The following is a 16,941-nucleotide window of genomic DNA, read 5'->3' on the forward strand; positions in this document are numbered from 1 at the left end:
CAGGGAATAGACATTTATTACTATTTATAGACACAGAAAATCTGAATATGAAAGATAGTATTTACATTATTACATAGCCTTAGGTATGCTAAAGTTAAAGTTTCTTTTGTTTAACAACACCACTAGAGCACTTCGATTAATTGATCATGGATTAATTGATCATGGTTTACTGGATGTCAAACATTTGGTCATTTTGACTTGTAGTCTTCAGAGAAAACCCGCTACATTTTTCCATTAGTAGCAAGGGATCTTTTATATGCACTTTCCCACAAAGTAGACAGCACATACCACAGCCTTTGATATACCAGTCATGGTGCACTGGTTAGGACGGAATCTATCTCAGTCGGTAGAGTGCTCACCTGAGGTGCCTGTGTCGCAGGATCGAACCTTCTTAGTAGTCCTATTCTCCAACTGGGTCTTTTCCCATCCCAACCAGTGCCTCACAACTGGTATATCAAAGAATGTGATATGTGCTGTCTGCTAATGGAAAAATGCAGTGTTTCCTTGCCAAATGTTTGACATCCAATAGCCAATGATAAATAAATCAACGTGCTCTATTAGTGTTGTTAAACAAAACAAACTAACCTTTCTGGTTAGACAGGTATGCGTGATCATAGTTTGATTAATATGCAGTTTATTTTAGGAATGAATGAATGAATAAAGAAATGTTTAACGACACCCCAGCACAAAAATACACATCTGAGGATGAGGGTTTAAAACACAAATGTTTGTCCATGTACATGTACACGTCTAGATCAGAATTATTTATTAAGATTTTATTTCACTGATTTAAAGTAAATATCCTAGAAACTAGGTACATGACTTCAATAAAACAATTATTAAATCACATAATACATAGGATATTATATTTATAGGATATTAAACAAGCTTCCATTTCGTATTGTTTTTATGTCCCTAGTGAAATAATTATTTCAGGAGGGACATAAACATGATATGAAATGGTAGCAATTTTAATTTATATCATTCAACTGGTTTGGCTGACCTTCCTGTAAGGTTGTAGTGCATCAATCGATGATGTCAAAGTGATATGTCCTACTTGCCAAGCGTGGCCGTATCACTTTGATATGTTCCAAGATATATTTAACCATATGGTAATAAGATCTAATCTGTCACATGTCCTGTAACCGGCCTCAGTGCTATCATGGTTAAGCCATAAGGCTGGCAGGTACTGGGTTCGCAGCCCGCTACCGTCTCCCACTCATGGTTAAGCCATAAGGCTGGCAGGTACTGGGTTCGCAGCCCATTACCGTCTCCCACTCATGGTTAAGCCATAAGGCTGGCAGGTACTGGGTTCGCAGCCCATTACCGTCTCCCACTCATGGTTAAGCCATAAGGCTGGCAGGTACTGGGTTCGCAGGCCCATTACCGTCTCCCACTCATGGTTAAGCCATAAGGCTGGCAGGTACTGGGTTTGCAGCCCATTACCGTCTCCCACTCATGGTCAGTTTTAACGACTCAATGGGTAGGTGTAAGACCACTACACCATCTTCTTTCTCACTAACAACAAGACAGACATCCCAGATAGCTGAGTTGTGTGGCCAGGACAGCGTGTTTGAAGCATACTTGGATAAAAACACGAAAATAAGTTGAAATGAAAATGAAATGCATTGTAAACGTAATTCACATAGACACTTCATGCAAAATGTGACATTTGTATTCTTTATTTAAGTACATAATGATCAGGCCCCTTAACCCCCGCAACATCTTGTCATTTCATTGGTTCCCTCCCATCTGCTGTCATCACATGTACTTGGTTTCACACCAATAAATAACCTGTCCAAGTTCTGTCAACGTGCCCAGTTCCTTGTACACAGAAGGCCTGTCCTCGCACCACACTATACATTCTACCAATCCAGGTTGCCATACTTCTAGCAGCCACACACAGGTGTTAGTAGACCAGCTGTTTCGTGTTTACTTCTGCCTCCAGTCAATGAACTCATACCTGTTTCTTCCCATGATGCCTGCTTTAGAGTAGAGAATGTACGATCAAGTGTCGAACCACTTGCGTTTATTTCCGGCACCACTAAACTGTTCTTTGTATTTATTGACAAGTTTGTCAAAATTGTCTCTCACTTCAGATTTCCCCCGTTTTCTCTTCTTTTTAGTCGGTTCCTGTAAATAAATAACAAAAGTAAACATTGTGTGTGTACGTACCTGTAGTTAGCATTACAGAAACTCTGTATTTATACTTCCCATCCCAACATCGTAAGTCAAGTGGTTTTTAATCACAGATAACAGAATATATAATTATAGCAATATATAACATCACCCTGTATAAATGATCCATAATATAGGGAATCTTTTTTTTTTTGATTACCAAAATTCGGTCACAATCACAGAATTCAGATATTGAATCAGAATTCTCCATTTTATTTTACAGATTTTAATTTTGGGATATTATTTATTTTTGAGATACCAATTTTATTTCAAGCTCAAACACTTCATAAACATTTATTGAGTTTGACATGTATTTATTATTTAACATTTCCCGACCCCCCCCCCCCCCCCCCCCCCAACCCTTTGGTCATTTGTAAACAAACTGAACCATGTGACACATTCATCTAAAAGTAACATAATAAACATTAAAAAAAAACTGTGGGCATGTCCATTATAATAAATTTGTACCAGAGATTTTCACATTATTTGAACAAAAACGAAAAATATCAGTTGACATTAACTGAAAACTACATATATATATATATATATATATATATATATATATATATATATATATATAAAAAAATATAAAATAAAAACTGTTAAAAAAATGTAATGTGCCAAAATCTGAAATGAAATTTGTAAATCTCTGAAATGGAAAATATCAATCTCTGAAATGGAAAAGATCAATCTCTGAAATGGAAAATCATCCCCTCCAGATACTCAAGATTCTCACCCCATACGGTGTTCTAGTGTTAAGTAAAAATGACAAAACAGACCAACACGAAATGGTGCATCATGGGGAAACGTTTGTATGCATTCAATAAGGTTTCAGGTGAACAAACTCTGTGTACTGCACAGGGACAACAAACATTGTAAACTCAATACCAACAATCACGAAGCTGCCTGGAGATAAGCTGGCAGTAACACTTAGCTTGAATCTGGCACTATATGAAGTAACACTTAGCTTGAATCTGGCACTATATGAAGTAACACTTAGCTTGAATCTGGCACTATATGAAGTAACACTTAGCTTGAACCGTGCACTATATGAAGTAACACTTAGCTTGAACCTGGCACTATATGAAGTAACACTTAGCTTGAATCTGGCACTATATGAAGTAACACTTAGCTTGAACCGTGCACTATATGAAGTAACACTTAGCTTGAACCGTGCACTATATGAAGTAACACTTAGCTTGAACCTGGCACTATATGAAGTAACACTTAGCTTGAACCTGGCACTATATGAAGTAACACTTAGCTTGAACCGTGCACTATATGAAGTAACACTTAGCTTGAACCTGGCACTATATGAAGTAACACTTAGCTTGAACCGTGCACTATATGAAGTAACACTTAGCTTGAACCGTGCACTATATGAAGTAACACTTAGCTTGAACCTGGCACTATATGAAGTAACACTTAGCTTGAACCTGGCACTATATGAAGTAACACTTAGCTTGAACCGTGCACTATATGAAGTAACACTTAGCTTGAACCTGGCACTATATGAAGTAACACTTAGCTTGAACCGTGCACTATATGAAGTAACACTTAGCTTGAACCTGGCACTATATGAAGTAACACTTAGCTTGAACCGTGCACTATATGAAGTAACACTTAGCTTGAACCGTGCACTATATGAAGTAACACTTAGCTTGAACCTGGCACTATATGAAGTAACACTTAGCTTGAACCTGGCACTATATGAAGTAACACTTAGCTTGAACCTGGCACTATATGAAGTAACACTTAGCTTGAACCGTGCACTATATGAAGTAACACTTAGCTTGAACCTGGCACTATATGAAGTAACACTTAGCTTGAACCGTGCACTATATGAAGTAACACTTAGCTTGAACCTGGCACTATATGAAGTAACACTTAGCTTGAACCGTGCACTATATGAAGTAACACTTAGCTTGAACCGTGCACTATATGAAGTAACACTTAGCTTGAACCGTGCACTATATGAAGTAACACTTAGCTTGAACCTGGCACTATATGAAGTAACACTTAGCTTGAACCGTGCACTATATGAAGTAACACTTAGCTTGAACCGTGCACTATATGAAGTAACTGAAAAAGTGTGGCACAGTCTTGTAAAATAGAGCTTCCTCAATGAACATTTTATACAAACCACCAGAAAGGAACAGTTTTCAGATTACACAAACATTTTTTACATCTGGAAGAAATCTGGATGAATGTCATCTGTGAAAATGTGTATCTTAAGTGTTAATGTTCATTAAACAGATATATAACAATTTCGTGTCAACATGGATGTCTGTAGGAGATAATTTGTTGCAATGCACCCAGACAGAGATATAATGTAAAGAATTATGACTTTGTTAGCATGTATTAATGATTACATTGATGGGGAGAGGAGTTCCTTGTCTCAAATACACTAACCCCGCAGCAGACAGGATAATTAGTATCTGTACTTCCACATTACAGCCTGGCCACAGCTACATGTATAGGAAGGAAGGAAATGGTTTATTTAACAACACACTCAACACATTTTAGTTACGGTTATATGGTGTCAGACATATGGTTAAGGACCATACAGATATTGAGAAGAAACCCGCTGTCGCCACTTCATGTGCTACCCTTTTTTAATATCCACCATCCCATAGACAGGATAGCATATACCACAGCATTTCATGTACCAGTCATGGTGCACTGGCTGGAGCGAGAAATAGCCTAATGGGCCCACTGATGGGGATCAATCCCAAACTGACCACGCATCAAGCGAATGCTTTACCACTAGGTACATCTCGCCCCCCCCCCCCCCCATCATGTATAGTGTATGTGTTACATACAAAGACCTGTGTTCACCTATATCCTGGGACATGACAACACTGACACAAGTATCCTGGGACATGACAACACTGACACCTGTATCCTGGGACATGACAACACTGGCACCAGACCAACCTCCCAGGTACAACATGTAATCAACAAGAGGAAGGCACCCAGTGGGAAAGCGTTGGTAAAGGTGACTAACAGTATTATCTCATTACAACCATGTTCAACTATGTGGATATTTACACAAACCCGCACAATACATCACATTAGCTGCTGAGTAACGTTGTAGGGCTGAGTAACGGCTGCAGGGCTGAGTAACGGTTGCTGGGCTGAGTAACGGTTGTAGGGCTGAGTAACGGTTGTAGGGCTGAGTAACGGTTGTAGGGCTGAGTAACGGTTGTAGGGCTGAGTTACAGTTGTAGGGTTGATTAACGGTTGTAGGGCTGATTAACGGTTGTAGGGCTGAGTAACGGTTGTAGGGCTGAGTTACGGTTGTAGGGCTGAGTAACGGTTGTAGGGCTGAGTTACGGTTGTAGGGCTGAGTTACGGTTGTAGGGCTGAGTAACGGTTGTAGGGCTGAGTTACGGTTGTAGGGTTGAGTAATGGTTGTAGGGCTGAGTAACGGTTGTAGGGTTGAGTAATGGTTGTAGGGCTGAGTTACGGTTGTAGGGTTGAGTAATGGTTGTAGGGCTGAGTAACAGTTGTAGGGCTGATACATGGTGTACAAATTGAGGTTCTTGTGTTTATACGGTGAGATCTAGCTCAGTCCATAGAGCCTCGTCTGAGATGCATGCATCGTAGGATCGAATCACCGCAATTGACCCAGCCTCTGACTAGGCTTGTTACCATCCCAACCAGTGCTCCAAGACTGGTATATCAAAGGCTGTCCCATCAGTGGGTAAGTGCATAACAGAAGTAGCTGGTTTCTTCTAGGACTATCTGTCAGAATTTTCAAATGTCTCACATTCCAACAACAGTTATTAATAAATCAATATACTCTAGTGGTGTTGTTAAACAAAACAAACTAACATTACAAGAAAATAATTATAAACCTGTTTAAAATTATTAATGCAGGTTTTCTCCAAGACTAAAACAAAAATGACCAAATGGAAAAATGTGGATTTCCTCAAAGAATATACATCAAAATTTTCAAATGTTTGACATTCAATAGCTGATGATTAATAAATTAATCTCTAGTGGTGTGGTTAAACAAAACAACTCATTTCTACCTGGCCCAGAGTGTAACAATTCACTGTGTAACTTGCTAGCTAGTTGTTATGTACACCAGCTCTCGTTATTTGTGCAATGTTTAGAAAACCGTGGGCAAACAGGGGACAGCATTCACTTATTAAATTCATGCACTCTTGATCATATGGCAATGAATGAATAAAACCCTTCATACAACACACTAGCAATGCAGGTAACAAAGTGAAAAAGACTTGAAGACCAACAGATTGCGAGACTCGTTAGTCGAAGTCTGTTATCTGTTCTAACACATCAGTCACTTAACTACTTTCACATTTGGCTTTTATTTACCCACTTTCCAATAATAGGGAAAATGACTTGATGGCCAGTTTTATGATCCAATCAGAGGAAGAGATTTAAGAAGAAAGGTAAAATGTGTTTTCACTCCAAGTCCTCTCCATGTTTCTGACGGCCTGCCAGAAATCTGCTCCTCCATCCCAGAATTGTGTCATGTCTGCTCCTCATCACTCACCATGAGAAACAAGTCATAAAGATAACTCACAACAACAGCCTGGCCAAGTCAGACCCCAGCTGATAGAAAACACATGATGCAATACTGTTACACCAACTACTAACAACTCTGAACAAACAGAACCATTCAAAATCACTGGCAGATAGATTAGAAAACATGGTATAGAACAGCAATTACTAACAACCCAGAACAGACAATACAAAATCAACTAACAACCCAGTACAGACACAATACAGCAACTACTAACAACCAGTACAGACACAATACAGCAACCACTAACAACCCAGTACAGACACAATAGAGCAACTACTAACAACCCAGTACAGCAACCACTAACAACCCAGTACAGACACAATACAGCAACTACTAATAACCCAGTACAGACACAATACAGTAACCACTAACAACCCAGTACAGACACAATACAGCAACCACTAACAACCAGTACAGACACAATACAGCAACCACTAACAACCCAGTATAGACACAATACAGCAACCACTAACAACCGAGTACAGACACAATACAGCAACCACTAACAACCGAGTACAGACACAATACAGCAACCACTAACAACCCAGTACAGACACAATACAGCAACCACTAACAACCCAGTACAGACACAATACAGACACAATACAGCAACCACTAACAACCCAGTACAGACACAATACAGCAACCACTAACAACCCAGTAAAGACACAATACAGCAACCATTAACAACCCAGTACAGACACAATAGAGCAACTACTAACAACCCAGTACAGACACAATACAGCAACCACTAACAACCCAGTACAGACACAATACAGTAACCACTAACAACCCAGTAGACACAATACAGCAGCCACTAACAACCCAGTACAGACACAATACAGCAACCATTAACAACCCAGTACAGATACAATACAGCAACCATTAACAACCCAGTAGACACAATACAGCAACCACTAACAACCCAGTAGACACAATACAGCAACTACTAACCCATTACAGACACAATACAGCAACCACTAACAACCCAGTACAGACACAATACAGCAACCACTAACAACCCAGTAGACACAATACAGCAACCACTAACAACCCAGTACAGACACAATACAGCAACCACTAACAACCCAGTACAGACACAATACAGCAACTACTAACAACCAGTACAGACACAATACAGCAACCACTAACAACCCAGTACAGACACAATACAGCAACTACTAACAACCCAGTACAGCAACCACTAACAACCCAGTACAGACACAATACAGCAACTACTAATAACCCAGTACAGACACAATACAGTAACCACTAACAACCCAGTACAGACACAATACAGCAAACACTAACAACCAGTACAGACACAATACAGCAACCACTAACAACCCAGTATAGACACAATACAGCAACCACTAACAACCGAGTACAGACACAATACAGCAACCACTAACAACCGAGTACAGACACAATACAGCAACCACTAACAACCCAGTACAGACACAATACAGACACAATACAGCAACCACTAACAACCCAGTACAGACACAATAAAGCAACCACTAACAACCCAGTACAGACACAATACAGCAACCACTAACAACCCAGTAAAGACACAACAGCAACAACAATACAGCACATTAACAACCCAGTACAGACACAATAGAGCAACTACTAACAACCCAGTACAGACACAATACAGCAACCACTAACAACCCAGTACAGACACAATACAGTAACCACTAACAACCCAGTAGACACAATACAGCAGCCACTAACAACCCAGTACAGACACAATACAGCAACCATTAACAACCCAGTACAGATACAATACAGCAACCACTAACAACCCAGTACACACAATACAGCAACCACTAACAACCCAGTACAGACACAATACAGCAACCACTAACAACCCAGTAGACAAATACAGCAACCACTAACAACCCAGTACAGACACAATACAGCAACCACTAACAACCCAGTAGACACAATACAGCAACCACTAACAACCCAGTAGACACAATACAGCAACCACTAACAATCCAGTAGACACAATACAGCAACCACGAACAACCCAGTACAGACACAATACAGCAACCACTAACAACCCAGTACAGACACAATACAGCAACCACTAACAACCCAGTACAGACACAATACAGCAACCACTAACAACCCAGTAGACACAATACAGCAACCACTAACAACCCAGTACAGACACAATACAGCAACCACTAACAACCCAGTACAGACACAATACAGCAACCACTAACAACCCAGTACAGACACAACACAGCAACCACTAACAACCCAGTACAGACACAATACAGCAACCAGTAACAACCCAGTAGACACAATACAGCAACCACTAACAACCGAGTACAGACACAATAGAGCAACCACTAACAACCCAGTACAGACACAATACAGCAACCACTAACAACCCAGTACAGACACAATACAGCAACCACTAACAACCCAGTACAGACACAATACAGCAACCACTAACAACCCAGTAGACACAATACAGCAACCACTAACAACCCAGTACAGACACAATACAGCAACCACTAACAACCCAGTAGACACAATACAGCAACCACTAACAACCCAGTATAGACACAATACAGCAACCACTAACCACCACAGTACAGACCCAATACAGCAACCACTAACAACCCAGTACAGACCCAATACAGCAACCACTAACAACCCAGTACAGACACAATACAGCAACCACTAACAACCCAGTACAAACCCAATACAGCAACCACTAACAACCCAGTAGACACAATACAGCAACCACTAACAACCCAGTACAGACACAATACAGCAACCACTAACAACCCAGTACAGACCCAATACAGCAACCACTAACAACCAGTACAGACACAATACAGCAACCACTAACAACCAGTACAGACACAATACAGCAACTAACAACCAGTACAGACACAATACAGCAACCACTAACAACCCAGTAAGAACACAATACAGCAACCACTAACAACCAGTACAGACACAATACAGCAACTACTAACAACCAGTACAGATACAATACAGCAACCACTAACAACCCAGTACAGACACAATACAACCACTAACAACCCAGTACAGACAGAACCATTCAAAACCGCCTAGCACAGATAGAGTAAAATCCATCCAACACGGAAGGGGGTGAAACGCAGTCCAGTGGTAAAGTGCTTGCTTGATACACAGTCGGTTTGGGATCGATCGCCGTCAGTGGGCCCATTGAGCTATTTCTCGCTCCAGCCAGTGCACCACGACAGTACATCAAAGGCCATAGTATGTGCTATCCTGTCTACAGGATTGTGCATATAAAAGATCCCTTGCTGCTAATCGAAAAGAGTAGCCCATGAAGTGGCAACAGCAGGTTTCCTCCCTCAATATCTGTGTGGTCCTTAACCATATTATGTTCGATGCCATATAACCATAAATAAAATGTGTTAAGTGCGTCGTTAAATAAAACATGTCCTTCCTTCCAACACAGAAAGAATTGTTAGAAACCATTCAACACGGACAGAACTGTTTTAAAAATCATACAAAACTACATATGGTACATAATAGTATTTATTATATACATAGCAATGAAATATATAGATCTACGGAAACCATAAAAATCATATCCGGTGAAAAGTCATATTTTCACTGTATTTTAGCTACAGTGAAAATATAGAAGTCGTATTTACTTTTTTTGTAAAAGTGCATGATTAAATTATCTCCCTTTATCTCGGTTCTTCGTATTTAAATTTGATGATTACCAATGCACCTGATCGTATTTGAAAAATAAAAAACGTAATTTAAACAACTGTACCTATGAAAACGGGATACGAAGTGCAATTATGATAAAATATATAAAACAAATTGAATACGAAGCTAAATAATGATGACACAATGTAGTGTCATCGAGTGTAAGTGTAAGAATTTAACGGCGTTCGACTCGTTTTGTTTTTGTGGGAGTTTTTAGAGGATCGCTTTGTCAGGTATGTTTGCACCGCAGTATTGTTAAATAAATGTTAATAAAGATAAATTTTAATCAAATTTCTTTTTAAAAGTCTATGGTAAAGTAAATTTTCTGGCAAAGTTCCATAGGAAGAAATATATCATGACGTTACGTGTTTTCGATAGGATAAGTGAAAGATATTACCAAAGAGCGAAAGATATTGTCAAAAATTAGGAAATATGTATATAATAAATAGACCATTTCATGGTGTTTTTCCGAATACGATTTTTATGTCAACTCGTGATGTGTAAAAACCATATTTTCACTCATTGCTTCGCAATTCGTGAAAATATGGTTTTCACACATCACTCGTTGACATAAAAATCGTATTTGAACAAAACCTGGAAATAGCCTCTATTTATCAATCCACGGAATAAAAAATATATGTGATGTCATCATAACCATCTATATAACCAAGCAAATCATGAGAATATTCAACCTATGTTAACAGGACTATGATACCAATACACATGTAACCCCATGAACCACTGGGTGAACCATGCAAATACCACCACACCAATAGTATGCAGTACCACACAGACACCACCACACCAAGAACATGCAACACCACAGACACCACCACACCAAGAACATGTAACACCACAGACACCACCACACCAAGAACATGCGACACCACCACACCAATAACATGTAACACCACAGACACCACCACACCAATAACATGCAGTACCACACAGACACCACCACACCAAGAACATGCAACACCACAGACACCACCACACCAAGAACATGCAACACCACACAGACACCACCACACCAATAACATGCAGTACCACACAGACACCACCACACTAAGAACATGTAACACCACAGACACAACCACACCAAGAACATGCAACACCACAGACACCACCACACCAAGAACATGCAACATCACACACACACCACCACACCAAGAACATGCAACACCACACAGACACCACCACGCCAAGAACATGCAACACCACAGACACCACCACACCAAGAACATGTAACACCACAGACACCACCACACCAAGAACATGCAACACCACAGACACCACCACACCAAGAACATGCAACACCACAGACACCACCACACCAAGAACATGTAACACCACAGACACCACCACACCAAGAACATGTAACACCACAGACACCACCACACCAAGAACATGTAACACCACAGACACCACCACCAAGAACATGCAACACCACACAGACACCACCACACCAAGAACATGTAACACCACATACACCACCACACCAAGAACATGTAACACCACACAGACACCACCACACTAAGAACATGTAACACCACAGACACAACCACACCAAGAACATGCAACACCACAGACACCACCACACCAAGAACATGCAACATCACACAGACACCACCACACCAAGAACATGCGACACCACCACACAGACACAACCACACCAATAACATGTAACACCACAGACACCACCACACCAAGAACATGTAACACCACACAGACACCACCACACTAAGAACATGCAACACCACAGACACCACCACACCAAGAACATGCAACATCACACAGACACAACCACACCAAGAACATGCAACACCACAGACACCACCACACCAAGAACATGCAACATCACACAGACACCACCACACCAAGAACATGCGACACCACCACACAGACACAACCACACCAAGAACATGCAGTACCACACTGACACCACCACACCAAGAACATGTAACACCACACAGACACCACCACACCAAGAACATGCAACACCACACAGACACCACCACACCAATAACATGCAACACCACACAGACACCACCACACCAAGAACATGCAACACCACACAGATACCACCACACCAAGAACATGCAACACCACAGACACCACCACACCAATAACATGCAACACCACAGACACGACCACACCAATAACATGCAACACCACACCAATAACATGCAACACCACAGACACCACCACACCAATAACATGCAACACCACAGATACCACCACACCAAGAACATGTAACACCACAGACACCACCACACCAATAACATGCAACACCACACAGATACCACCACACCAAGAACATGCAACACCACACAGATACCACCACACCAAGAACATGTAACACCACACTGACACCACCACACATACACAACCACACCAATAACATGCAACACCACACAGACACCACCACACCAAGAACATGCAACACCACACAGACACCACCACACCAAGAACATGCAACACCACAGACACCACCACACCAATAACATGCAACACCACAGACACCACCACACCAATAACATGCAACACCACACCAATAACATGCAACACCACAGACACCACCACACCAATAACATGCAACACCACAGATACCACCACACCAAGAACATGTAACACCACAGACACCACCACACCAATAACATGCAACACCACACAGATACCACCACACCAAGAACATGCAACACCACACAGATACCACCACACCAAGAACATGCAACACCACACAGACACCACCACACCAAGAACATGCAACACCACACAGACACCACCACACCAATAACATGCAACACCACACAGACACCACCACACCAAGAACATGCAACACCACACAGATACCACCACACCAAGAACATGCAACACCACAGACACCACCACACCAATAACATGCAACACCACAGACACCACCACACCAATAACATGCAACACCACAGACACCACCACACCAATAACATGCAACACCACAGACACCACCACACCAATAACATGCAACACCACAGACACCACCACACCAATAACATGCAACACCACAGATACCACCACACCAAGAACATGTAACACCACAGACACCACCACACCAATAACATGCAACACCACACAGATACCACCACACCAAGAACATGCAACACCACACAGATACCACCACACCAAGAACATGTAACACCACACAGACACCACCACACCAAGAACATGCAACACCACACAGACACAACCACACCAATAACATGCAACACCAAACAGACACCACCACACCAAGAACATGCAACACCACAGACACCACCACACCAATAACATGCAACACCACACAGATACCACCACACCAAGAACATGCAACACCACACAGATACCACCACACCAAGAACATGTAACACCACACTGACACCACCACACATACACAACCACACCAATAACATGCAACACCACACAGACACCACCACACCAAGAACATGCAACACCACAGACACCACCACACCAATAACATGCAACACCACACAGACACCACCACACCAAGAACATGCAACACCACACAGACACCACCACACCAATAACATGCAACACCACACAGACACCACCACACCAAGAACATGCAACACCACACAGATACCACCACACCAAGAACATGCAATACCACACAGCTGGACCTGCAATTATTTACACCAAACCATCTGCATGTAAACAGGTTGAATGTGACAAACAGTAACTGTTTGTGATTGTGCAAGTGTAATTACACTATATGGCCACTTTTCAAATTGCCAATTACACGATGACATTGCTCTTCCAATCATTTTGGAGTTTACAAATGATGAGCAAACATGCAAACAATCAATAGCCACAGTGTGTCCTCTTTGTCAGTTAAAGTAATGCATTTATTCTCAGAATAATAACAAACAATCTGAGAGTACTGTTAAAGCAATACATGTACCCTATAGGACCCAACAAATTTTCGTATCTCTGAAGTTCAAGGGCCCTAACTCTGTCAACAATGGGTAAATCATCATGAATGTCAAACTTGATTTGTAATAGTATATGATAAAGCTATACACAAAAGTTCAGCTCCATATTTTGAGGTATTGGAAAAAACATCCCAAAAAACTAATTTCTGTTTCTCCCAAGTTCAAGGGCCATAACTCTGTCAAAAATGCATAAATAGTCATCAAAATCAAACTTGATCTGCAATGATATATGATAAATCTATACACAATATTTTAGCTCATTATATCAAGGCATTGTGAAAAACCCACATCTGGGAAAATATATATGAATGGATGATTGGACAGACGGACGGACTGACGGAGATGAAACCTATAGTCCTCTCTGGTTGGACAGACAGACAGACGGACGGACGGAGATAAAACCTATAATCCTTTCCGGTTGGACAGACAGACGGACGGATGGAGATGAAACCTATAGTCCTCTCCGGTTGGACAGACAGACAGACGGACGGATGGAGATGAAACCTATAATCCTCTCTGGTTGGACAGACAGACAGATGGACGGACGGACGGAGATAAAACCTATAATCCTCTCCGGTTGGATGACAGACAGACGGACGGAGATAAAACCTATAATCCTCTCCGGTTGGACAGACAGACAGATGGACGGACGGACGGAGATAAAACCTATAATCCTCTCCGGTTGGACAGACAGACGGACGGATGGAGATGAAACCTATAATCCTCTCCGGTTGGACAGACAGACAGATGGACGGACGGACGGAGATAAAACCTATAATCCTCTCCGGTTGAACAGACAGACGGACGGATGGAGAAGAAACCTATAGTCCTCTCCGGTTGGACAGACAGACGGACGGACGGACTGAGATGAAACCTATAGTCCTCACCGGTTGGACAGACAGACGGACGGACGAACTGAGATGAAACCTATAATCCTCACCGGTTGGACAGACAGACGGACGGATGGACTGAGATGAAACCTATAGTCCTCTCTGGTTGGACAGACAGACGGACGGACGGACTGAGGTGAAACCTATAGTCCTCTCCGGTTGGACAGACAGACGGACGGACGGACTGAGATGAAACCTATAATCCTCTCTGGTTGGACAGACAGACGGACGGACGGATGGACGGACGGACGAAGATGAAACCTATAATCCTCTCCGGTTGGACAGACAGACAGATTGGATGGACTGATGGAGATGAAACCTATAATCCTCTCCGGTTGGACAGACAGACAGAAGGATGGAGATGAAACCTATAATCCTCTCCGGTTGGACAGACAGACAGAAGGATGGAGATGAAACCTATAGTCCTCTCCGGTTGGACAGACAGACAGACGGACGGATGGAGATGAAACCTATAGTCCTCTCCGGTTGGACAGACAGACAGACGGACGGATGGAGATGAAACCTATAGTCCTCTCCGGTTGGACAGACAGACAGACGGACGGAGATGAAACCTATAGTCCTCTCCGGTTGGACAGACAGACAGACGGACGGAGATGAAACCTATAGTCCTCTCCGTTTGGACAGACAGACAGACGGACGGATGGAGATGAAACCTATAGTCCTCTCCGTTTGGACAGACAGACAGACAGACAGACAGACGGATGGAGATGAAACCTATAGTCCTCTCCAGTTGGACAGACAGACAGACAGACAGACAGATGGAGATGAAACCTATAGTCCTCTCCGGTTGGACAGACAGACAGACAGACGGATGGACGGACGGACTGAGATGAAAACTATAGTCCTCTCCGGTTGGACAGACAGATGGACGGACGGACTGAGATGAAACCTATAGTCCTCTCCGGTTGGACAGACAGATGGACGGACGGACTGAGATGAAACCTATAGTCCTCTCCGGTTGGACAGACAGATGGACGGACGGACTGAGATGAAACCTATAGTCCTCTCTGGTTGGACAGACAGTTGGACAGACAGATGGACGGACGGACTGAGATGAAACCTATAGTCCTCTCCGGTTGGACAGACAGACGGACGGACTGAGATGAAACCTATAGTCCTCTCCGGTTGGACAGACAGACGGACGGACGGACTGAGATGAAACCTATAGTCCTCTCCGGCTGGACTGAGATGAAACCTATAATCCTCTCCGGTTGGACAGACAGACAGGCGGACAGACTGATGAAGATGAAACCTATAGTCCTCTCTGGTTGGACAGACAGACGGACTGAGATGAAACCTATAATCCTCTCCGGTTGGACAGACAGACGGATGGACGGACGGAGATGAAACCTATAGTGCTCTCCGGGTTGGACAGACAGACAGATGGACGGACTGATATGAAACCTATAGTCCTCTCCGGTTGGACAGACAGACAGACGGATGGAGATGAAACCTATAGTCATCTCCGGTTGGACAGACAGACAGACGGAGATGAAACCTATAGTCCTCTCCGGTTGGACAGATGGATGGACAGATGGAGATGAAACCTATAGTCCTTTCCGGTTGGACAGACAGACGGACGGACGGAGATGAA

The 16,941-nt window shown here is 42.3% G+C and overlaps 1 protein-coding gene across 1 annotated transcript in view; it reads right to left on the minus strand.

The window, feature by feature from the left end:
• LOC121371855 (RNA-binding protein 28-like) overlaps positions 1–16,941 on the minus strand; it is a 65,763-nt gene continuing 48,822 nt past the window's right edge. The window contains exon 21 of the mRNA XM_041498062.1: positions 1–2,133. Coding sequence (XP_041353996.1) covers positions 2,008–2,133 — 126 coding nt within the window. The 3' untranslated portion in view covers positions 1–2,007. The remainder of the gene's footprint in view (positions 2,134–16,941) is intronic.

This window comes from Gigantopelta aegis, chromosome 4, assembly GCF_016097555.1.
Source record: "Gigantopelta aegis isolate Gae_Host chromosome 4, Gae_host_genome, whole genome shotgun sequence".
Classification (NCBI taxonomy): domain Eukaryota; kingdom Metazoa; phylum Mollusca; class Gastropoda; order Neomphalida; family Peltospiridae; genus Gigantopelta; species Gigantopelta aegis.